General features: G+C 44.7%; 1 protein-coding gene across 1 annotated transcript in view; it reads left to right on the plus strand.

Moving 5' to 3' along the window:
* The first annotated feature begins 4,255 nt into the window (after positions 1 to 4,255).
* The window catches only part of LOC122943846 (calcium-activated chloride channel regulator 1-like), a 154,531-nt gene continuing 132,587 nt past the window's right edge, over positions 4,256 to 26,199 (plus strand). Inside the window, exons 1-3 of the mRNA XM_044301921.1 lie at positions 4,256 to 4,414; positions 12,423 to 12,563; positions 12,664 to 12,814. Coding sequence (XP_044157856.1) covers positions 4,256 to 4,414; positions 12,423 to 12,563; positions 12,664 to 12,814 — 451 coding nt within the window. The remainder of the gene's footprint in view (positions 4,415 to 12,422; positions 12,564 to 12,663; positions 12,815 to 26,199) is intronic.

The raw sequence follows: 26,199 nt of genomic DNA on the forward strand, positions 1-26,199 counted from the left end.
CTGCTGCTATCATCTCCACACTACATCACCGTGCCACTCTGTGGCCTCCTCATGCTGCTTTCACCTCACCACTATGTCATACACGTAGGTCCACTCTTACACCTTGCCACTTTATGGTATCCCCCTGATGCTGCTGCTACTGCCATATTCACACTATGTCACCTTGCCACTCTGTGTGATCCTGCTGCTGCTGCCATCACCACACTATGTCACCTTGCCACTCTGTGGGATACTGCTGCTGCCATCTGCACACTATGTCACCTTGCCATTCTGTGGTCTCCTCCTGCTGCTGCCATCTCCACACTACGTCACAGTGCCACTCTGTGGACTTCTCATGCTGTTCCCACCCTCCCCACTTCATGACTGGTCCACTATTTTGGCTTTCGGCCTGGCTGACATCATCATTTATTTGACCTTTCTTCTGATCTGTCAGAAGGAAGGAAAAATGAGACGAACAACGGATCCTGTCTGTGTAGCAACTGTAAGGTCTGTATGGTCCCATCAGAATTGGCTTATTGGTAGCCAAAAGCAGGAGTGGGTACAAAACATGCAAATATTCCATTCACGTGTCATATCTGTTTTAGATCCACTTGTGTTTTTTTTATTTTTATTTAGCATTAGCAATACTGATGGATTATTGAGCAAATGCTGACCGAGTGAAGGCGGAGCGGATGCTCATCACAGGATCCGTTTTTTGTGGGTTATTGTTCTGACTGATCAGAGGAAGGGCATTTTGGCCCGTGACTGCCTAAATATGTGAAGTGTGCAATGTGATTCTAGTAGCGAAGCCTGTCATCTGCATGTCATACCGACTGACAGTATTATTTCACTACCCCAGCACACTCCCTATGCATGTTACTGCAAGGCACAGTGTTCTACACCCATATAAAGGCTCTTTGCAGCCCAGAAATAGCCATTTTGAATGCGATTTGTCGCAAATGAATTCAGATCAAATTACATTTTTCCGGAAAATTCAGCGAACCAGCCGAATCACATTTTTGAGAAATTTGCTCATTTCTACTCAGTTTCCTTCCTAGGAGATAGCTGTTATTGATCAGCTGGTGGACCAGGAGAGCAATACCTCATGACTATGACTTTTGTCAAGCAGTCGTGACTCTTTTCTATCTAGCCCCAGGCTGCAGTAATTATGATGCTGTTTTTCAGCAGCCACTTATTTTCAGGTCATGAATGACACACCTCTGAAATCAGCATGTCTGTCAATACTTTATTCTATCCTTGGTGAGGTCAGCATAAAGTTGATAATTCCCTTTAAACAGACTGCTTGCTACCTCCAGCTACCATCCATTTACCTATAGCCATATATGTTGCTCTCACTTTGACATTACTTGCTATACCTTATATTATTAATAATTTTCGTTCAGTAGATTTTCCAAAAAAAGTACTTTTATGATATGCTAATTACCTTTCTACCAGCAAGTAGGGCTGGCGTCATCGGCGCAGGCGCACTGAGAGAGTGCTGAGGAGGCGAGCCTCCTTATCTCAGAGCGCCTGAGCCAAATCAACACAGGCGCACGATTTTTGAAATGCTGACAAGGCCAGCCGGAGGAAGAGATCGCGGCTGGCCCTGTCAATCAACAAGAGGAGGGGGCGGTTTTCTGAAGCTGCTACCAGCAAGTAGACGCCCTACTTGCTGGTAGAAAGGTAATTAGCATATCATAAAAGTACTTTTTTTGCAAAATCTACTGAACAAAAATTATTAATAACATAATGTATAGCAATATCGCAGGATAGGGATTATAAGTAGACAAAGGAAAAAAAATCAGTTTAGTGGGGTGACAGATGCCCTTTAAAGAGCTTGATAGGGGTTGGATATAGTCATATCCGACTTTTCAGGGCACCTGGGCACTTTTGATTCAAGTTGAATTTATTAATTCCCATATTAAATCTGACGGCTGATTCGACTAAATTGGACTCAAGACAAATTTTAGGAAATGTTGTTTCACATGTCATTCCTACAATTGTGGCTGCCAGAATAAGATATGTCTAATTTATTAAGAAGCGCATGTTTCATCTGTGTAGTTTGTGCAACACAAACTGAAATCTACAGCCAGGAGCTGGAGTAGATTTCAGATATCATTTTCAGTTTCTTTTGTTGTAAATTATGGTTAATGTGTTGCGCCTTATGTGCCACCCATTTTTTTGAAAATTGGTGTGAAAATGGTGCAACTTTTCTAGGCCAAAATCTTAATGTGAAGCCTTTTTTAAATGATCCCAAAGGAGAAATAGTTGGCAGATGCAGCAAGTGCTGTAAAATTTAGTATTTTGCCCAAAATTGGTGTTTTTTAAAACCCTGAAAATTAGAGCTGTATTTCTAGCTTAAATTGCACACTGACTAAAGCTGCAAAGGCCACAGATGTAGAGTCTTGCCAAAAATGGGTGATTGTTTTAAACCCTGAATATAATTGCAGTAGTTCAAGATTCTATTTGACTGTCACAAATGCACATATGCTATGCTGTTGCACAGAACTTGCATAAAATGGCCGCCGCCGCCCACCTAACTAACAGACAGATAAAAGTTATTTTTCTGGGTCACTGGGCTCAGGGCAGGGTAAAAAGATTGTGTTCTGCACCCCCAAAACAAAATCTAGGTAGATCGCTGAGTTAACATGCACTTCTGATTAAAGATTCTGTCCTCTTCTCTCCCTCACAGCAGCAGCATCCTCTCCCTACACTAGCAACAGCAGAGTGACGTGCAGCGCTACGTGACTCCAGCTTATATAGAGGCTGGGTCACATGCTGCACTGGCCAATTACAGCCATGCCATTAGTAGGCATGGCTGTGATGGCTTCTAAGGGCACAGAGTGAAACGCTTGTTGATTGGCTGCTCTGCAGCCTTTCAAAAAGCGCCATAAAATAGCCAAAAACACCGAACCCGAACTTTTAATGAAATGTTCAGATTCGGGGTCCAAAAATCCTAAAGTTTGGTACGAACCCGAACTTTACAGTTCAGTTTCGCTTAACCCTAGTGCAGGGATGGGCAAACTGCGGCTCTCCAGCTGTTGTAAAACTACAATTCCCACCATGCCCTGCTGTAGGCTGATAGCTGTAAGCAGTCTTTGCATGCTGGGAGTTGTAGTTTTGCAACAGCTGGAGAGCCGCAGTTTGCCAATCCTTGCCCTAGTGCACACTCCAGCAGGCTCACCCCTTAGTCTAGGCTTCACTATAAAGTCATATTAACAATTGCTGGCTGGCACTCAATATAGGGAGTTACACGGTTTTATTTATATTTATAAACTGTTAATAACCATGAACAGGAATGCTTAAAAGTATTGGTGCGATAGAGGTGTAATGAGTGAGAACTTTCAAACCGTAACAAACATCTCAAACCCCTAATTAGCATGCATGACTGACTGAGGCAAGAACATTATGTATAAAGTATAAGGATACAAAAAGTATTTGCAGCAAACAAAACTAAAAGAACTTATACTGAAGCACTTGTGGTACCATAGGGACCCCTAAAGGTGGAAATATATATTGCAAGGTTTTTTTAGTCTACATTTTATATTATATTTTATGTACATTTTTATATGTTTTATCTGTATATCGTGTGGAATATTACAATGTTTTAATGAGTTAATAGGCCGTTATCAATAAACTTTGGATACGAAAAATAAAACCATGTAACTCCCTATATTGAGTGCCAGCCAGCAATTGTTAATATTACTTTTTTGTTTACAAGCTTACACTGCTAGGTGGAGCCTTATACCTAGCAGTGTTCCCAGTGACTGTTTAGAAGTGCCACTAGACAACCAGTTTTTTCCTGCACTTCATTACCATCAAAATACCTGTGGCAAAGAATATGATTAAGTTATGGTAGCCCATGGAAGACCACTGTAACTTGAAAATATTGTAGCCTGAGGTAATTGAGCCTGAGACCAATAGATCATGTGTTATAGATATGTATGGTCTAATTAATCCAGCAATAACTATTTTACACATATATTACACATACATAGTGGTTCTTGACTCATCCTATGAACCATAAACTGCTTCAAATCTCATATTAGTACATACTATAATAGACGTATTATCTCACGAGGGATAATAAGGAAACTATAGATTTCTTCCTTAAACCAATGTTGACTGAACACAAATTACAAGGTTGTTAAGAGAATCAACTAGAAACAAAGTTCACATACAATGATTGATAAGATATACAGTAAGAGTATATAAATGCTACATATGAGGAAATACTGCTCACAGCATGTTTGCACAGTGGGCAAAATTGTTTACAATGACACCAAGAATTTTGTTTGTATTGATTTTAGTTTTTCACCTCTTTGCTAAAAGTGAGACTTCCATGGTAAAGCTCAATAATGGGGGATACGAAGATATAGTTATTGCTATCAATCCTAATGTCACGGAAGATCTGCAGATCATTGAGAATATTAAGGTAAGAATCAGAATTATTTTAAGCTTTAGTGGATGGTAAGCATGATATTTATTGACCTAAAAAAGCTGCTCATTTATCTTTCTTTAAAGTAGAAAGCCAATGCCAGCTAAGAACACAGAATCAACTACAGAATGTTATAATGTTTTGCTAGTTGCAAACTATGGTGGAAATTTATCATTCACCTACCTTTTTTGGCATTTATTTGTACACACTGGTCTTGATAAATCAGGGACTTTTCTCAATAGTGTCATGAAGTATCTAGTGAGAAGTTGAGTGATTTATTTTCTGTGTTTCCTATTTTTCCCTTGGATAAAACAGGTGATAAATGCGGGTCCATATGCTGAGTACTCAGCTAGATACTAGATCAAGGGACCATCTTCTTAATTACTTGATGGAGAATGATGCATTCATAAATGGTTGAGCATACACATTCCCCACTCCATTCAAGTCTATGGAAGATAAAGAAACACAGAGAACAAATATGGTTTGTTGTATGCACTTGTACTGAGTGAGCCATACGCATGCTCAGCCACCCCTACGTACATCTTCTCATATTGAGGGATTTTTCAACTCTAGTGATCAGATATTTCAATGCAGTGGTCCTACCATGTTTGTTTTAAAGATTTTGGATTGAGGCCATATAACTCAGTATTTTCATACATAAGCTGAAAATCATTTGTGGCCAGATCCTTCTTATTACAATGTGTAAGTCTGGTTAGGAGGTCCGCCTGGAGAACAAGACAGGAGACAAATGTGAACTTTGTGTTTAGGGCACAGAGGATTGCCAAAACTGATCAATAACTTTAAACAAAAAGCCAAAGTGAAACCAGGATGCAAGGAGATTTGTCCTGCCCCATTATTATGTTTCCCTTGGAAATACATGTCAGCAGTGTTGGAGTAGAGTTCATTGGGCTCATCCCAGGCATGGGATTCAGCCAGTTCCCTCAGGTTCTCCAGATCCGGTTTTTAAAATGACAACGGCAACTGGAGATGAGTGCTTCCATTCCATAGTTTAGCTCCTTAGGCTTTTTAAAAGTTGGGTAGAATGTGTGTAATGTATATATGGTGTATTTATGTATGTGTACCATGTATATGGTGTATTTATGTGTGTTGCATATATATAGTGTTTGTTTATGTAAAATTGTTGTGATGCCACGTGTCTGCCGTTGAGTAGGGAACCTGTTGTTAAAAATTGGAATCCCACCCCTGGCTCATCCCAAATCTGTACACACAGTATCAATTCCCTCTTCACCTTTCTACATTTTATTGTTGGTGCTCAGTGTGATTCCTAGGATTGGTTGAGTGGTTGCATATAAAATATACATAGTTACTTGGACTTGCGGAGCAGGGATGTAATATTACCACTTTACATAGTGTTCGTGCGGCCTCATCTGGAATATGCAGTTCAGTTCTGGGCACCAGTCTATAGAAAGGACGCATTGCAGCTGGAAAAAGTACAGAGGAGAGCGACTAAACTGATAAGGGGCATGGAGGGTCTTAGTTATGAGGAAAGATTAAAATAATTAAATATATTTAGTCTTGAGAAGAGACATCTAAGGGGGGACATAATTAACCTACGGTATACAAATATATAAATGGGCCATACAAAAAATATGGTGAAAAACTGTTCCATGTAAAATGCCCTCAAAAGACGAGGGGTCACTGCCTCCGACTGGAGAAGAAAAAGTTCAGGCTCCAGAAGCGTCAAAGCTTTTTTACTGTAAGAACCGTGAATCTGTGGAATAGACTTCCTCAGACGTGGTCACAGCAGGAACAGTGGACAGTTTTAAAAAGGGTTTAGATGAATTCTTAAAAGTAAATGACATTAATGCTTATGAAAACGTCTAGAAATCTGAGTCTCACTTCCTTCTGGGATTCGCGTCCCCACCTATCCCTTGGTTGAACTTGATGGACTTATGTCTTTTGTCAACCGTATTAACTATGTAACATAATTGCGGTTTTTACAAAACTACAGAAATTGTGGTTAAAATAAATATAGTTCTATGATCCTTTCTTACAACAATGCAAACCACAATTCTTAAGAGATGTAGAAGGACAAAAATTCATTTGACACATTTATTCCTTTTCCGGGAGTGTTTGATCCCAGACCCTCCTGTCTCTCTGGGATTTTAAATTACCATTTAATGCTATATTTTTCATGTTTGTGATGTTGTGATCAGGGATGCTAAAATGTTTAGAGACAGCAACAAGAAATAAATGCACAGTACTACAATTCAACATTAAGTTATCCTTTATTAGTATAGCAAATAATGTATTAAAATAACAGTAGCAGCCAGGGAAGGGCTCAATTGGGTCAAGTGGCCCATTTTTAGCCCCGCCCATTATTAACCACCTCAGCTCCCCTAGCTTAAACCCGCTTAATGACCAGACCACTTTTTACAATTCTGCACTACACTACTTTCACCGTTTATTGCAAAATGCGGAAAGCACATTGCCGGTGTCCGTGTTTTGCAGATCCATGGTGTCCGTGTTTTGCGGATCCGTGGATCCACAAAACACATACGGACGTCTGAATGGAGCCTTACAGGGGGGTGATCAATGACAGGGGGGTGATCAGGGGTTAATAAGGGGTTAATAAGTGACAAAAGGGGGGTGTAGTATAGTGTGGTGTTTGGTGCTACTTACAGAGCTGCCTGTGTCTTCTGCTGGTCGATCCAAGCAAAAGGGACCACCAGAGGACCAGGTAGCAGGTATATCAGACGTTGTTAACAAAACAGCGTCTGATATACCTTTCAAGGGTTAAAAAAATCGCATCTACAGCCTGCCAGAGAATGATCGCCGCTGGCAGGCTGTAGATGAACTCGTTTACCTTCGGATCCTGTGAACGCTCGCTCCTGTGAGTGCGCGTTCACAGGAAATCTCGCGTCTCGCGAGATGACGCGCCGGCGCGTCAAAGAGGAATAACCTGGCCGCCCTCAGGACGCAATCCTGCGTTAGGCGGTCAGGTAGCGGTTAAAAGCCCCTCCAACATATAATAGGTCACTCCCAACAAACACTGTACAGCTGACATTCTATAGTTGCGGCCTGTCTCTACACATCACACGGAGAGGGGGAGTCTGTCCTGGCTGCAATGCCTGCTTCACATTATACAATAGACAGCAAGCTACAGCCAGGAAGCTCCTCCGCTCTCCTCTCTCCCCAGATCCTGCTCAATGCCTGTGGTTCCCCCCACCATCTGCCACCCGCCCGTGGCCTGCTGCCCCCTTTGGCCGTCCTCACCCAGCTCTGAATCCTCCTTCTGCAAATGGCAGGGGGGGAGCCGGAGCATCTCCTCTCCTACATAGCACCTCATACCTCTTACATCCAGTGATGTCACCTTTGTTGTAGACGTTCTCTTTCCTCATCTTTTCCATTCAGACCAGACCGCCATGATGATTTTTCAGCCATCTCCCGTCTCTGCAGAGATTGACAAACAGATATTAGTTTCCCACATTTCCATCATCTTCACATCTTCTGAACACCCTTTCCCGCCACCCCAATACTATACTGCAGAAACAATTATTGGCACACAGTGCTCTAAAAAAAAACTGCGCCCAGACACTAATAGTATAAAGATAATGTCCCCCAAAAATAATTGTGCTAAGCTTATACTGTGCCAGGGTGCCCCCCAAAGTAACAGTGCTCCCCAAAATCCCACCAATAGAAATAATTCTCTGCCAGAACAAACTTAGTAATAATGCCCCTATAGTGCCTATACTAGTAATCAGTGTCAGACTGGGGTACCTAGGGCCCACCAGTAAAATTTATTTTGGGCGCCCACCCTACTGATACATTCAAATATAATAAATAATCTAACAAGTTTGTTTTATGACTATAGGCTGGTTGAGGTGCTGTACATTGAATATATGTATGTAGTGCAGTAAATTTAATGTGTTATGTGCCACTTGTGCAGGGGGTGGGAGACTAGGGGCCCACCTTGCTCAGGGGCCCACCGGGGGTTTCCCCTGTAATCCTGTGGGCCAGTCCGAGCCTGCTAGTAATCATGTTCCTCATAGCCCCCCAGTAGTAGTAAAGCTCCCCATAATACCCCCTAGTAGTAATAATTCTCCCTATAGTATGACAGTACATGAAATACCCCTGCTTAGTGCCTGCAGTTGAGCTAATGTCCCCATAATGTATGCCAGTATAAAATACCCCTATATAGTGCCCCAGTAAATGCCCTCATAGTGCACCTCTCCCCCTTCCCCATAGTGTCCCCATAATATGCCAGTAATTGTCCCCATAATATGCCCCTTCTTAGTGCCCTCAGCAGATGTTCCTAAAGTGCTCCTCTCCCCCATAATGTGCCAGTAAAAATGCCCCTTCTTAGTGCCACTATATGCCCCAATAGTGCTCCACTCCCCCATAGTGCTCCAAATAATGCCCCATAGTGCCGCTCTCCCCTATAGTGCCTCCCATAATGTGCCAGTAAAAAATGCCCCCTTAGTGCCACCAAATGCCATAGTGCCCCCCATAATGTGCCAATGAAAAAAGGCCCATTTAGAGCCCCCACTTCCCCATAGTGCCCCCAAATAATGCCCCTATAGTGACACCAGATGCCCCATGGTGCTTCTCACCCCTCGAGTGCCCTCATAATGTGCCAATAATAAAAAAAAGCCCCTTTAGAGCCCCCAGATACCCCCATAGTGCCAGCTCCCCCCATAGTGCCAGCTCCCTTCATAGTGCCAGCTCCCCCCATAGTGCTAGCTCCCACCATAGTGTCAGCCCCCCATAGTGCCAGCTCACCCCATAGTGCCAGCTTACCCCATAGTGCCAGCCCCCCCATAGTGCCAGCCCTCCCATAGTGCCAGCCCCCCATAGTGCCAGCCCTCTTCCCCCTATAGTGCCAGCCCCCCATAGTGCCAGCTCCCCCATAGTACCAGCCCCCCCATAGTGCCAGTTCCCCATATAGTGCCAGCCCCCCATAGTGCCAGCTACCCCCATAGTGCTAGCCCTCTTCCCCCTATAGTTCCAGCTCCCCCATAGTGCCAGTGCCAGCTCCGCCCATAGTGCCTGCTCCCCCCGCAAAGAAAAAAAAAGAAAAATAATAATGACGTCATCGCGCTGCCTGAGCCGGCCTCTGATAGGCTGCAGACATTAGTGTCTGCGGCCTATCAGAAGAACAGGGGAGGGAGACGCCTCTCCCTCCCCTGCCCCACAGCACAGCCATCTGTATCGCTGTCCTGAGGACGGCAATACAGATGAATATGGAGATGAGCGCTCATCTCCTACTGCCCGCCGCCACTGCTGCCCACCGCAATTATATCCAGGGCCCTGAGGAATAAAAAAACATAAAAAATTATTTGTTAAAGATGGCCCAGCAACCGTTTTTTTAGGGCGGCCTGGGGGGCAATTGCCTCCCTGCCCACCGGCCCAGCCCGCCCCTGGTAGCAGCAACAGCAGCAGTAGTGGAAGTGGAGTTGCTTCTTTTGCAGATGAAATCCCAGAGGCAGAGGTTCTCTGAACATTTGCCCAGATAGCAGGAGCTTTCAGAGACACGTGTTCTCCCTTGCTCTGTTTAGACTAGCACCCTGGTGACTTAACAAGTCTGCCAATATATTAATCATTTGGTTGTCTATACATTGCTATTAAAGGGTTATCAAGCCCATAATATTAAGGGACCTATCCTAAGGATAGGTCATTAATATCAGACTGGCCAGGATCCGTCACCCTACTCAATCAGCTGTTTGAAGAGGAGACAGAGCTCCATGTGTGCGCCACTTACTCTTCATTACACCGCACTTCATCTCTGAAGTGTGGTGTAATGCAGGCACCCACTCCATTCAAGGAGCGGAGAAAGTTGAAGAGGGTGCACTGCGCATGCGCAGCCACCCTCCATTCATTTCTATGGAGCCACCGAAAATAGCGGCGGGGAGCTGCGCCTGGTGGTGGACGGACCCCGGGAAACTCCTTGTAGGTGGGGGTCCCAGAGGTGGGACCCGCACCTTTTAGACAATCGGGGCATAGCCTAGCGATATGCCCCCATTGTCTAAGATGGGATAACCCCTTTATGCCATAACTTTTTATATTTTTCCATTCACATAGCTGTATGAGAGCTTATTTTTTGCAGGACAATTTTACTTTCTAATGCCACCATTTAAGGCTACTTTCACACTAGCGTTCGGAGCTCCGCTTCTGAGTTCCGTTTGAAGGCTCTCACAAGCGGCCCCGAACGGATCCGTACTGCCCTAATGCATTCTGAGTGGATGCGGATCCGCTCAGAATGCATCAGTCTGGCACCGTCTGTCCTCCGCTCCGCTCAGCAGGCGGACACCCGAACGCAGCTTGCAGCGTTCGGGTGTCCGCCTGGCTGTGCGGAGGCAAACGGATCCGTCCAGACTTACAATGTAAGTCAATGAGGACGGATCCGTTTGAAGTTGACACAATATGGTGCAATTTCAAACGGATCCGTCCCCCATTGACTTTCAATGCAAATCTGTCTAACTTTCAGACTTAGAATTTTTTCTGAAAGATAATGCAGACGGATCCGTTCTGAACGGATCCCATCGTTTGCATTATAGGAGCAGATCCGCTGCAAACACCGCTGTGAAAGTAGCCTAATATGGCATACAATGTAGCGGGAAGCAGGAGAAAAATTGCAAATTGGGTAGAATAGGAAAACAATTTTTATTCTTCCATTTTATGGGTTTTGTTCCCACGGTGTTCCGTTTGTGGCAAAACTGACCTGTGCCCTTCATTCTCTGGTTCAATAAGATTACAACAATTCCAGCAATGTATAGGTTTTTTTATGTCCAAATAGTGTAAATTGAAATTTAAACATATCCTAACCCCATAACCTTTATTTTTATAGTTATATCTACTGAGTCATTCTTAACAATCACTGGTCTTTTAGATCCATTATTTGTACAGAATTGCAAAATAAGAATTGCAGGTCTAATACTCTGGGTCTCTTCAGAGAGACCCGGCATATTGAATTCAATTACCAGCATCCTCATTGGCTGCAGAGGATGCCAGTAAGAAGCCCAGAAGCGCATCTAAAGGCTTTAATGACTGTGATCGACATTATTGTCAATCGCGGTCATTAGCCGCGGGTGACTTTTGTTTGAAACAGCGGAGACCCGCCAGCAATTACACCCGCACCAGGTGCGAATGGGCACCATGTCTGCCCATCGCTCCAGAGATAGCGCTGGTAGTGAACAGGTTAACCCATTGCAGTAGTTCCTTTGCGGTACTGCACCAAAAGTGCCCTTTCTGTGCAAACTTCTCAATTTTCAGCTGGAGACTGGGTGCACCAGCATGATTTCTTTGAAACAAGAATATTGAATAAAAAAAGGGGGCACAGCTTCGCTCCTGTTGACTATAATGGAGCTGTAAGCTGTATAATACTGAAGACCTAATAAAGGAATATGTGTAGTTCCAAGGCAAATTTTAGTTTGTTGTTCTCATTTACATTTTTTTTCCAGGGATGTCATGTGGCTGGCTAAAATATTGTGAAGGGACATGTCTACATTTCTGTGTGGGCCGGCACAGTCTGTACTGAAGCTGACAGTGGCTTGATTAAAGGTGTATTCCGGTTGGTTAAATTTAACTAACAGGATAGGGGTTAACTATTAGGTTAATGGAAGTCCTACTGCTGGGACTCTTCCCGCCCCTTCCCCCCGATTACTAGAATGGGGGACCTGTACCCTGGCAGCCCTCCTGAAAAAATTTTTAGCGGCTGGTCGCACATGCGTGTGGCTGCTCCATTCAATTCTATGTTCATATGGGCGTACAGCACTGACCTATCTCCAGAATTCCCATAGAAATTAATGGAGCTGTCACTGCTTTTCAGGAGGACTGGTCTGCAGGGTATACCGGGTCCCTGTTCTCGTGATCGGTGGTGGTCCTAGCTGTAGGACCCCCACCAATCTAATAGTTATCCCCTATCCAGTGAACAGGGGATTACATTAACAAACCGGAATACCCCATTAACTAAACAGTTACAACAAGTAACAAGATTGGAAACCAAATTAATAATTTTATGACATTTTATTTATTTTCCCCTAAGGATATGGTGAAAGAAGCTTCAGAGTTTCTATTTGATGCCACAGACAAAAGGTTCTACATACGAAGTGTGAAGATTTTGATTCCCAAGTCCTGGTCTGCAAATAAGAACTATACGAGACCCAAAACGGAAACCTATGATGCGGTACAGTAAAATGCAGGATGATTTTTCAGAAACGGTTGTTTTATTTGTATTTATCTGTAAGTCTAAACAAGATAATGTATTTGTGTGTTTGTAATGTTAGGCAGATATTATCATTGCTGAACCTCCCGTGCAGCATGTGAATGACCCTTACACACAACAGTATGGAAAGTGTGGAGAACCAGGCAAATACATTCACCTTACACCTGAATTCATGACTGATGACTGGCTTATCTCAGCGTATGGCCCTCGAGGTAAGCCTAGATTTCTTAGCTTTTCTTTGATAAAAAATATTGTATATTGTCTTTTTCACTTTTAATGTTGTTACAGAGAACCTGTCACTAGAGATGAGTGAAGTTCTGAAAAATTCAATTCAGCTGCTTCACCGAATTAAACAAAGAAATTTGCTTCGTCAAGAAGTGCATTTCTTTCTATGTAGCGGGCGCAATGTCAGGGAACAGCAATAGCGCCACTCCACCCCTGTCATTGAGCCCCTCAGATGCCGCATTCATTTCTGATGGAGGCATCAGAGATTAACATTCAGGGCTTTCAGGGATTAATCCGGTAAAAAATAAAAATAATAAAAAATACTCACCTTATCCACTTGATAGTGTAAAGGCTGCCACAGACATATTGATTGAAGACATCAAGCGAAATCTCTCCCAGTCACGTAATGACGTCATTAGACCGGCCAGCGGTATCTTCAATCAAGATGGCTGCGGCAGCCTCTTTGTGCGCAAATAGATGAGGTGAATATGTTTTTTTCCCTGCCATTTCAGGGAAAATTGATTCTTTACCAGTAACACAATCGCAAGGAAATTCGGCTTCACGGACGATCAAATTGTTACTGAAATTCGGATCAAATACTTGAATTTACTCAACACTACCTGTCACCATGAAATACAGTGTAATCTGCAGGCAGAATGTTATAGAGCACGAGGAGTCAAGCAGTTTGATATATAGTTTTGTGGGGGAAAAATTCAGCAAAACTTATAATTTATAAATTTATGTCTCTCATTTTTCTAAGTTCAGTAATACACAGGGGTTGTCCTATCGTTGGCAGATTGGGAACTTAAAGTGGCCCTGAAAATAAAAGTGGCCCCATGTTGTAAGCGGGTCCAAATTGACAGAAGGTGGTCCAATAAAAGTAGGCGGAGTCAGCAAAATACCGCCCCAGCAGAACCAAATACCACAGTGCAGCACAATATACTGTCCCAAAAGCTGTCCCTCTGTGGTGGCCATCAATAGCTGCCATTTCTGTCCTACTCCATGGTAAATATATGGTGATGGGGGCAAGGAGGTGAGATGCAGGCCACAGCTGTTGAATTCAGGAAGCCATATGCGGTCGCTGGTGGGCTATATGAGCACCTGATTCTCACAGCGTTAATTAACTCTGAGAGCTTGTTATGTACCCGGCCAGTGGCAGAAAGGAGAGCTTGGGGGCCCCCTGGGCATCGGCCCACCCAGAAATTTCCCAGTAGGGACTATGGCCAGTCTGCCCCTGACTGATGGCTATATAAATATGCAGAGAATGATGTCAGTCACTGATAATAGCTGAATAGGCCATCTTTAACTCAGAAAAAACAAAGGTTTAAATGTATAAATTACAAGTTTTACTAAATCTTTTCCCACAAAACTATATATCAATCTGCTCAGCTCCCCCCGCTCTATAACCTGCTGCCTGCAGATTGCCCTGCATTTCATGGTGACTGTTTCTCTTTAAGTGCGATGTTTTAATACTTGAAATGTTTAATACATTACATTTCTCTTGAAAACTTGAACCAATAGGGATTCTAAAAATCATTAACTAGGCAACCCAGAGAAAACAAATCAGGTAAAGGAAGAGCTAACCTCATGTTAGAGGGGTTGTCGCAATATGACTTTGTACATCCTATAATGAAGCCATCCTATCAGCTGATCATCATTTGTGTGAAATAAGAAAACTCCTGTAAATTGGGTATTATAAATGTGTAGCTCCGGCTTATCATACATGGCCATTCAAATGAATGGCTGTGTATATAGTACATTGACATGTTATGCTGGTGGCCCATGTCCACTGCTGTCCTGCTCTTCCAGGTCAGCATGTGTGCTGCTAAATTTACTCTATGTCTATATTAGTTCCAGCACCCTGGTAGCAGGCAAGGCATCAGTATTCTTTGTGTATTAGAACTAGAGATGAGCGAATCGAAGCTGACGAAGTGGAATTCGTTACGAATTTCAGGAAAAATTAGATTCACACCGAATGCGAATTTCCTCGCGCTTTGTCGTAATAAATCAAATTGTTTCCTAAAGTGGCTGCTGCACGTGTGAGGATATGGAGAAAGGAACTCTGGGAAGGCGGGATCACCCATACAGACATGCATGCAGCCAATCAGCAGCCAGCCAGCTTTGTGATGTCACATCCCTATAAATACGGCAGCCATCTTAGAGTCTGACATTCACCAGCGTACTTAGTGCAGGGAGAGACTTGTCTGCAGGCGCTAAAGACAGTGATAGAAATAAACGTCATTGTGCTAAAAAAATTATAATTACTTACAAGTGCAGAGAAAGATTATTCAAGGTGTAGGGAAAGGATAGGGAGGAATCATTCCACAGTATTTATGTTGAACAGGGTTTAGTCGGGGAGGTTACAACCTGGATAATAGGAACAATCTTATTACACCTTGCTGCACTGACTGGGGATCCAAATTGCAATTATACAGCTCTGTAATTCCAGCAAACTGTTCTTGTTATTAGGGCGCAAGTGCTGTTTGATACAGCCATTAGCAGGGTTTATTACAAGGAAATATTTCTACATCTTATTTGCTCTTATGCAGTGCACTTATCTGTAATAAAGGCTTTTGCGGGGTGTTTTAGCGGAAAAAGAAAAAATATATTTGCCGCTCTGCTGTGCACTTATCTCTAATAAAGGCTTTTGTGGGGTGTTTTAGCGGAAAAAGAAAAAATTCATTTGCCGCTCTACGATGCAGTTATTTCTTTCAAAGCCTTTTGTGACGTGTATTAGTGTAAAAATAAAAAATACATTTGCTGCTCTGCAGTGCAGTAATCTGTAGTAAAGGCTTTTGTGGGGTGTTTTAATTTCCTTTTTATTTACGTGATCTAACAGTATGTCAGGCAGAGAAGTGTCAGGCCCTGCACAGGGGAGTGGCAGAGACCTAATTGTTTCTGGTGCAGGCAGAGGTCACAGCAGAGTAAGGGGCCGTGGCAGCAGGGGTCGCTTTCAGAGGCCTGAGCTCCCAGTCTCAGCTAGTGGTCGTGTCGTAACCAGCAACCCAGCGGTTCTTGAGTGGTTGACTCGATCTTCGACTACGTCGCAAGTGACATCAGACACCCTCAGCCAAGAGTCAATGGGTTCGTCAGACACAACCCTTAGTTGGCATGGCCCGGGAGCAGGTCCTGTGCCCTCACCTGTCCTCAACCTGCCTCTGTCCTTTTCTGTTCCCTCACCGGGAGATGTATTATATGCTGTAGGCCATGCTCCACTTTTCAGCGAGGAGCAGCTACTAGAGGACAGTCAGCAGCTACTGCCCAGCCAAAATGTGGAGGAGACATCCGCCGCTTCATCAACTAGACGGGCAAGTAGTGATGAGGAGAGTAGAGTGGGAGCTGGTATTGAGAGCGGTCAGGCTCCTGACTCAGAGATGATGAGGAGGACGTCAGTGACGTTCAGACAGTACTCGATGATGATGCTGTAGCTGATCACACTTGGATGACGAAGGGGCTTCATCATCATCGGGAGAAGAGGGTGCCAGCTTGCACGTGAGCCAGCGGCGGAGCGTGGCCAGGAGTCAGCAGGGTGGCAGCAGTGGAAGGTCGGGAGCCAAATGTGCCTGGGGTACACCACCCGCTTCACAGGAGCCTACCTGTGGTGCACGGGAAGTAGTGGTGCACGGGTTCACGGAGGCAGTGGCGGTAGCAGTCAGTCAGAGTTGGGGGTAAAATCACCGGAGTAGGTGAACGTGGCCACATGTAGAATCTGTGGGTAGAAGGTGAAGCGTGGCCAGGGTGCCAATGTTGGCACTACAGCCCTGCCTCAACATATGCAGTGTCGCCATAAAGTGGCCCGGGAGAAATGTGGCTCCGATGTGGTGGTACAGCCTGCCGCAGCAACTGCTACATCACCCAGTGGAACGCACCCTGTTTCAGGCAGTCAAGGCTCCATCACCTCAGCCGAAGGGAGCTGTCTGTCCTTCCAATCATCTGCTGGTCCCGATGCTCCTGCTCCTCCTCCTACTCCTTGTCACTGATTCCGTCAGCAATCAATCACCAAAGCGAGTGCCAAGAGACAACGGTATGTGTGCATGTATCCAGCGGCGCAAAAGCTGAATGTGCTCCTGTCCAAGTTGCTGGTGCTGCAATCCTTCCCTTTCCAGGTGATGGACTGCATCTTTCAGAGAACTAATTGCTTGTGCCGAGCCGAGGTGTAGAGTCCCAAGCTGTCATTTCTTTGCCAAAAAGGCAGTACCAGCCCTGCACACACATGTATAACAGAAGGGGGGCCAGTCCTTCAGCCGACGCATGGAGCTGTAACTACGGTCAGGGACAGTACATGTCCTTTACGGCCCACTGGGTGAATTTGGTTTCTGCACAGCCACACCAGCAACTAGGCCAGGTGACGCCGCTTCTGCCTCCACGTTGTCATGCCATTGGTCCAGCGACAATGTCCGCCTCTGCCTCATCATTCTTCGCCGTGTCCTCAGCGTCCACTGCAAGGACAATTCACAGTGCCCCTCCAGCATACCACAGGTGCAGGGCACTGCAGTGTCACGCTGTTCTGCACCTCGTTTGCCTGGGTCACACAGGGGAGGAATTGCTCCTTGTCCTTCAGCAAGAAATCGAATCCTGGCTTTCTCCGTGACAACTGAAAATCGTAAAAATTGTGACCGACAACAGGAAGAACATTGTGTAGGCGCTGCATCAGGGAGGGCTGAACCATGTGCCCGGCATGGCACACGTGTTCAGTCTGGTTGTAAAGCAGTTCCTGAATTCTTCCACCCATCTGCATAACATCAGAAAAATGGCTAGGAAACTTTGCATGCATTTCAGCCACTCGTACACTGCGAAGCACACCCGCCTTAAGCTGCAGCGGCAGAACGGCATCCCCCAACATAGGCTGATATGCGACGTTTCCACCCATTGGAATTCCACCCTCCATATGTTGGACTGACTGTACGAACAGAGAAAGGCCATCAACGATTTCCTGATGATCCAAGCGGATAGGAGTACTCCCTTATGTAACTTCGATGTCAGCCAGTGGCAGCTTATGCAAGACACCTGTCGTTTGCTCAGGCCCTTTGAGGATGTCACATTATTTGTCAGTTGACAGGACTACAGGCTGAGCAACGTCATTCCACTGCTTCATGTCCTGGAACAGATGCTGGTAACAATGGCTGTTCAGGGGACTGGAGACGTGGCGCCTATCTCTCACGGCCACATGAGCCCTGGGAGGGCTGAACTGGAGGAGGAGGAGGACACAAGCAATGTCTAGCGAAATTGGTGTTTTTTCTACACAGGTGATAGGAGAGGAGGAGCAAGAGCAGCCTGAGGAGCAAGAGAGAGATGAGGAAGACGAGGCAGATGACCCATGGACACCATGGCAGTATGCTGTGGAGATTGAGGCAGGGAGTCCCTCCGAGTCACTCGCGCAAATGGCCCACTGCATGCTCACTTGCTTGGGTACTGACAGCCGAATTGTCACCATTCGGCAGAGGGATGACTTCTGGATCTCCAACTTGTTGGACCCTCACTACCTGTCCAAAATTGGGGCCTTTTTTACACCTGCTGAGAGGGAGGACAAACTGAACTACTATAGAGACATCCTATGTCGTCAGTTGTCTGCTGCCTATCTGCGCCATCGTCCATCCTCTCGCAGGTCTAACCGGGGGGGCCCTCTGCGCTCATGTTCCACTGCCATGGCAGCAGCCTGATTCTAGAGTCACTGATGAGCAGCTTCCTTTACCTGCATAGTGAAGAAACTACTCACCAACAGCTAGACATAGAGCAGGACCTGAACCAGCAGGTGGTGGCATACTTGGACAGCACCCTGCTACCCTACATTGAAGATCCACTGGACTACTGGGTAGCCAAACTGGATTTGTGGACGCAACTAGCAGAGCTTTTCTGCCCGCTCAGTAGTGTGGCATCAGAGCTGGTGTTTAGTGCGGCGGGGGCCATAGTTACCCCAAGAAGAACTCACCTGTCGACCCAAAATGTGGAAAGACTGACTTTTGTCAAGATGAATCAGGTGTGGATCAGCCAGGATTTCCACCCACTAATTCCTAATGCATCAGACTAGATCATCCATGGTGCCACACCAACAAAAGAGACCGGTTTTGTTTGACTACCTGCCTCAGCTACTATTCTGATGCTGCCACCCTCCTGATGCCACACATCTGATGCCAAGTGCTCCTTCTTTTACCCATCTGTCATGGATGTAGTAGGGGAAAACACCAAAAGACAACAAGAAGGAAGAGGAAAGACACTAGGCCTCAGCGCTAGGGAAGGAATAGGGTCACCACCTATAAAACCTGCTCCTGGCCCTAACTCCTTTCCGTATGGGCACCTCTCGATGGTAGAGATGCCCATACACAGGAACCTGGAAAACACTTGTAACCCTTGGATGCCCTAAAGGTAATTACAGGGCATAGACAACCTGTTCCTTCCCTGGTGAAGGAACCATCGTCTCGCTGAGGCCTAATAATAAATCGGGGGGGATACAAAACAAGCAGAACATTTAACTTCTGTGGATGATGGATGAACAGGACTTCAACAAGAACCACACTCCAGCTTATTTAAAACCAAATGAAGCTATCTAGAGCAAGGAGTGATGGGTAAAGTCAGATTAAATAGGGAGAGTTAAAGGTCACATGATCCACACCTGAACAGGAGATGTGGACATACCAGCAACACACAGACAAACCAAAAGAGGCTGTCAGATCACTAATGTGCAGTCAGTCTTTCAGACCTTCTAACAGCTGTCACAGGTGTGACACCACCATCTTCATTGGGTACTGGTATTGCCACCCACCTCCACACTATGTCACTTTGCCACTCTGTGGTCTCCTGATGCTGCTGCCACCTCCATACTATGTCACCTTGCAACTTTGTGGTCTCCTGATGCTGCCGCCATCTCCACATTCTGTCAGTGTGCCACGCTGTGGCCTCCTGATGCTACCACCGCCTCTAGACTCTGTCATTGTGCCACTCTGTGGCCTCCTCATGCTGCCACCGCCTCTAGACTCTGTCATTGTGCAACTCTGTGGCCTCCTCATGCTGCTGCCACCTCCACACTCTGTCATTGTGCCACTCTGTGGCCTCCTCATGCTGCTGCCGCCTCTACACTCTGTCAGGGGATGAGTCCGTTAACTCCTGCCTAGAGCGGTGTGTCTTCAATGAATGTGTGAGTGGACACAACTTTGACCCTATGTCTGGTTGTCATGATCAACCGAGGGTCATCTTTTTGTGTCCACGATCCCCAAAAATAACGTGGCACGCGTCCAGTCCAGTGTTATGGATGGGAGGTGTGGCCAGTTCCCTGGGGCGGAGCGAATGTGAACATAGTCACCTCACTCGGGTGTTCAACTGGCTGCTGCTGATTGTCACCCTGGAGGGACCGTGTTTACTCTTGTGGGTCTTTAGCTAGAGACTGTTGGTCCGTAATAGCCCTTTAATGTCCTCTATATAATATGGCATGGAAGTTTTGACTGGTACTCCCCCTGCTGTTAAATGGCTGTCGGCCTGCCCAGCTTCCCGACTGACAGATGAGACGTACCGCTTCCCTCTTGGTTAAGAAAGAGTTCCCGTCTCCCTGACAACCGGAGGGTACACATGACTAGCCAGCTTATAGGCCGTGCTGAGAAGAGGAGTAATCTCCTCCCCACGCGGCAACTGCTGACGTCATAATAGGCCACCTTTTTTCTATTGGCTCCAGCTTCCCTTTTTTTCTATTGGCTCCGGGGTTGGCAACCGCTGACGTCACGGATGGCCTTTTTTCTTATTGGCCGACGTCATGTAATGCCTCCGCTGCCTATTGGCTGTGATAGGGCGCTGACACATGCGCGATGAGGAGACGGGAACGCCGGCATATGGCGCTTCAATGAGACTAGCGTGGATTGCGCGGCCTTCACAGGGATCCTCATCTCTAATAAGGTATAATGGAATGTATTGTTTTAATCACCACTTGTGTTTTAAGGTACATCACCTTGATGTCATTGATGTTATTCTGAGTTTTTCTTTACTTGAATCATGTTATGTGCAGACATAAGTATACTCCCACTTCCACTTGGGAAGAGGGACTGTACACACCCACCAATGAACCCACCTCTGTACACTATTTAAGGCACTCTGGGATATGGGACTTCATTGCTTGATAAAGACCAATCATGGTCGAAACGTCACTATAACCTTGCTGTCTGAGTGAATAAATCACCATTTTACATCAACTACTGGCGAGTGCTGCGGATTTTTGAAGCTTCTGGATGAGTTAGGACCCCCAGCCAGGATCCCTATCTGTGTGCACCACCCGGCTTGAAGCCTGTCTACTGGTCCATACCCAAGTGTGTGGCATAAGTAGTGCTGCCAGTCCCTGAGGTTTTCTCCTCATGCTGCTGCCACCTCCACACTCTGTCATTGTGCCACTCTGTGGCCTCCTGATGCTGCCGTAACCTCCAGACTCTGTCATTGGGCCACTCTGTGGTCTGCTCATGCTGCCGCCACCTCCACACTCTGTTATTGTTCCACTCTGTGGCCTCCTGATGCTTCAGCCACCTCCAGACCCTGTCATTGGGCCACTGTGTTGTCTTCTCCTGCTGCTGCCACCTCCAGACTCTGTCATTGTTCCACTCTGTAGCCTCCTGAGACTGCCGCCACCTTTAGACTCTGTCATTGTGCCACTCTGTGGCCTCCTGAGGCTGCCGCCACCTTCAGACTCTGTCATTGGGCCTCTCTGTGGTCTCGTTATGCTGCTTCCACCTCACCACTATGTCATAGGGCCACTCTGTGGACTTCTCATGCTGTTCCCACCCTTCACATTTCATGTCTGGGACACTATTTAGCCTTTTTGGCTTGGTTGACATCATCATGTATTTAACCCATCTTCTGATCTGTCAGAAGGAAGGAAAGATGAGACGCACAACGGATCCTCTCTGTGTAGCTATAAGGCCTGTATGGTCCCATCAGAATTGCCTTATGATTTGGTAGCCAAAAGCAGGAGTGGGTACAAAACACAGATGACATGCAAATATTCCGTTCACGTGTTGTGTCGACATCTATGTGGAATCAGATGACGACGGTGTAAAAGGAGTGAGTTTCTTTTTGACGCTAACAGTGACCTGTAAGTCTGAGTTCATACGTGAGTTATTTGGTCAGTTTTGGCCCCGTGACTGTCCAAATAAGTGAAGTGTGCAGTGATTCTAAGTGCGACGCTTGTCATCTGCAAGTCATACTGACTCACAGTATTATTTCACTACCACAGCAGACTCCCTATGCATGTTACTGCAAGGCACAGTGTTCTACACCACTATAAAGCCTCTCTGCAGCAAGGACATAGCCATTTTTTAATGTAATTCAACGTGAATTTATTCGGATCAAACCCAATTTTTACCAAAAAATTAGGCGAACCGGCGTGTAAATTTTTTTTTTAATTTGCTTATCTCTAATTAGGACTTCTATTCTTGAAACCTCAGTCTTTAATACTGCAGGGGTTAATCTTCTCCTGTTCTGTGAGCCTCTGCATGGTGGTATCAAATTGCTTATCAGCTGCTCCTATATATACCTTGCTTTTTTCTTCAGTGGTTGCCTAAGCTATATGTCTCTACAGATCCTGTCAGGTACTCTGGTCTGCTTGATCCTGTAAAAGATCTGAATCCATTTGTTTGCCTGTTTAACGACTTCTGCCTGTCTCCTAGAATTTTATTCTTTGCAGTCTGACCTGACCCATGCCTGTTCACCGTGCTGACCCTTAGACGCCTGACGTTTGAACTGTATCCGGATTTGCACATATTCTGCCTGCCCTGACCTCAGTCTGCTTCCTGACTATAAGTATAGCCTGATCCCTTGGTATTTTGCACCAGTGTATCTGCTGGTGGTTTGGGGAAAGCTGCCAAATACACCTGGACTATTCCAAGAGATCCCGGCCTAGTGGCTCCCCACTGTGAATTCCAGGTCCTTGTATAGGGGTTAATGGGGACTGCTAGGACTGCTAGGACAATGTCCTCAGGAAAAGCCCAAAGTTAAACCAGTTATTTACAGCAGTGGATCCACATCCGCTGGACGTAACAGACAAGTCGAGTCCACAAGAGTGAGAGCCATTGTTGGCAGCTTCTTCCAACTCTAGCTAATTGAAGGGGTCTTGGGTGGAGGACCCCCTCGAGGAGATCTGTATGCTTTACTAGGGCATATGGACAGCGATTGCCTTGATGAAACAATCATTTTAAAAAGACCAATGGCCTTAGCATATGCCAAAAAGGACTGCAATGTTTTGGCATAGGTTCAATTCTATTTATTCTATCAGGCATTGGTTTTCCTTAATACTTGTGACCTGTCACCTATCCATACACATATACGGAATATATGTTTAGAACAACCTAATAGAAAAAATAAGGAAGAGGAAATATAATGAAAGGTTTCGGCTCATCTTACACATTGATGGTTTAAGGCTAGGATATGTCATCAATGTCAGATAGGAACATGTCCCACCTTCTATTTCCAAAAAGGAGCCTAGTAGTGAAAGGAGAGCAGCCACACATGTGCCACCCTCCATTCACTGATGGGATGGCCGAAAATAGATGAGCGCACTAATTTGGTTATTTTTAGAGCTCCTACAGTGGTGGAGAGTATGCCACTCATGTGAGGTGTGCTGTCCCTTACTAGTGTTAAGAGCGAATATTCGAATAGCAAATTTTTATCTCGAGTATCGCAACTTCGAGAGTTCGCAAATATTTAGAATATAGTGATATATATTCGTTATAGCAAATATTTGTCATTTTTTCCCATTTGAACATATGATTCCTCCCTGCTTCTTACTTGTGGGCCAATTAGTCATTGGCCCACAAGCAACTTGGGCAGGGAGGAATCATGACTTTAGAAAGGAAAAATGAATAATATTCTGAAAAACGAATATATAGCACTATATCGAATAAATTAGTTATTTACAATATTTTATTTTATTTTTTCAATCTGTACAGTTGTTCCACTTCGGCATACTCCTCCCCGACAAGCGTCCCCGTCACCATGGGAATGCCTGGGTGTTAGAATATACCATTTGTCTAATAGCTGTAATTGTTTTTCTCATCTGAAGTTCAGATTGGAAAAAAATTACAACTATTAAAAAAAAGATAAAAGCAGCTAAATTGCTCTGTATATTAGTTTTTTTTTGAATATTTGTAATTTTTTTCCATCTGAAGTCATGATTCCTCCCTGATTAAGTAACTTAAAGGATAACTGTCAGATTTAGACCCTAATTTTAATTTCCATATATGTAGTTACTAATAATGATATTCCAGAATCAGTTACTATTAGACTGACTTACCCCATATTTAATAAAATTCAGCCCTTACAACCAGTCTGCATAAAACTGCAATTTCACTATTCAGTTAAGATGGCCGCCACTGCCCTCACCCTGAGGCTAATCCCGCCTGCCCTCACTAGCCAGTAACAATAGCCCCCCAAAAGTGTCAGTAACCAGAGCCCTTCCCCCTAAAGGGTTAATCTCCTGCAGCACAAAGGGGTCCTCTTACCACATGTTGCTTTAATTTATACACTGAGCAGATGGCAGATCTCCCTTCCCTTCCCTGGTCTGCGCTGCTTCAACTCTACTTCTCCAGCTCTGCTGAGTGAGGGAGCGTCTGCCAAGCGCAGGGACAGGGAGAAGTGCACACAGCCCAGACACTGTTATCAGCTGCTGGGGAGGTCCTGGCTTTAATCATTTACCTACAGTTCCTGGCTGTCAGTAATGTGACCTTGCACATTGCGTGCTTCTGTGTCCTCCGTCCTTCAACAGATAGACGGTCCATGCCTAGCAACCCTATTTTAAGCACAGGTATAAGTAGGCAGTACAGGGAACAAAACTGTGGAATTAATGGGTAATTGAGTACACAGTGAAAAGTTGAAATAGGGCCACCAAGGTGATATTAATCACCACAATCCAATACTCCCAAAAAAATATATATGACAGTTATACTTTAAGCAGGGAGGAATCATGACTTCAGATGGAAAAAAATGACGAATAGTCAAAAAAACTAATATATAGCACTATATTCTATGGTGCTTTATATTCGTTTTTGACCCACGCCTGTATTGATCGCTTAATATTTGCATATTACGTGTTCATTACCTTGCTGATTTTTTGAGCAAAAAAAAAGTAGAATATAACGAATATTCGAATTTGCAAATATTCAACGAATATTCTACAAAATATTTGCGATATATCGCGAATTAGAATATGACCCCTGCCGCTCATCACTATCCTTCACTTTAAGGGCCCCATTTTGGTGATATCATTGGTTCCAAAGGTAAGAACGGCACTTACAGTTGCAAGAAAAAGTATGTGAACCCTATGGAATGATATGGATTTCTGCACAAAGTGGTCATAAAATGTGATCTGATCTTCATCTAAGTCACAACAATAGACAATCACAGTCTGCTTAAACTAATAACACACACAGAATTAAATGTTACCATGTTTTTATTGAACACACCATGTAAACATTCACAGTGCAGGTGGAAAAAGTATGTGAACCCTTGGATTTAATAACTGGTTGAACGTCCTTTGGCAGTAATAACTTCAACCAAACATTTCCTGTAGTTGCAGATCAGACGTGCACAACGGTCAGGAGTAATTCTTGACCATTCCCCTTTACAGAACTGTTTCAGTTCAGCAATATTCTTGGGATGTCTGGTGTGAATTGCTTCTTGAGGTCATGCCACAGCATCTCAACCAGGTTGAGGTCAGGACTCTGACTGGACCACTCCAAGGCGTATTTTCTTCTGTTTAAACCATTCTGTAGTTGATTTACTTCTATGCTTTGGGTCGTTGTCCTGTTGCAACACCCGTCTTCTGTTGAGCTTCAGCTGGTGGACAGATGACCTTAAGTTCTCCTGCAAAATGTCTTGATAAACTTGGGAATTAATTTTTCCTTCGATGATAGCAAAGCAGCCCCAAACCATGATGCCCCCACCACCATACTTCACAGTTGGGATGAGGTTTTGATGTTGGTGTGCTGTGCCTCTTTTTCTTAACACATAGTGTTGTGTAATAAAAGTGAAAATATGAGACGCACAAGAGTGGAATAAACCATAGAAGGAGGTGCTCACAGTAAAGAGGATTCGCCCCTCCTCTGAAGAATTTAAACAGTGAGATAGAAAATACTGGGCACTCTCTCTGTAGGTAGAACTATGCGATTTGAAGAAATATGCCAATATGCAATTGATAGGTTTAATTATATATAAGAATAACCATACAATTTATACACATGTACGAATAAAAAATTTCCCCAAAATTAAGCGCTTACATCTAGTACATATAGTAATGGGACGACCTTAAAATTGATATATTGAAGGTTAAGAATTAAAATGCCTAAAATAGTGGATAAATAAACATCAGTGCAACAATATAGTAATAATCATTCTGCGGCTCAAACCT

The sequence above is a fragment of the Bufo gargarizans genome, chromosome 7, assembly GCF_014858855.1.
Source record: "Bufo gargarizans isolate SCDJY-AF-19 chromosome 7, ASM1485885v1, whole genome shotgun sequence".
Classification (NCBI taxonomy): domain Eukaryota; kingdom Metazoa; phylum Chordata; class Amphibia; order Anura; family Bufonidae; genus Bufo; species Bufo gargarizans.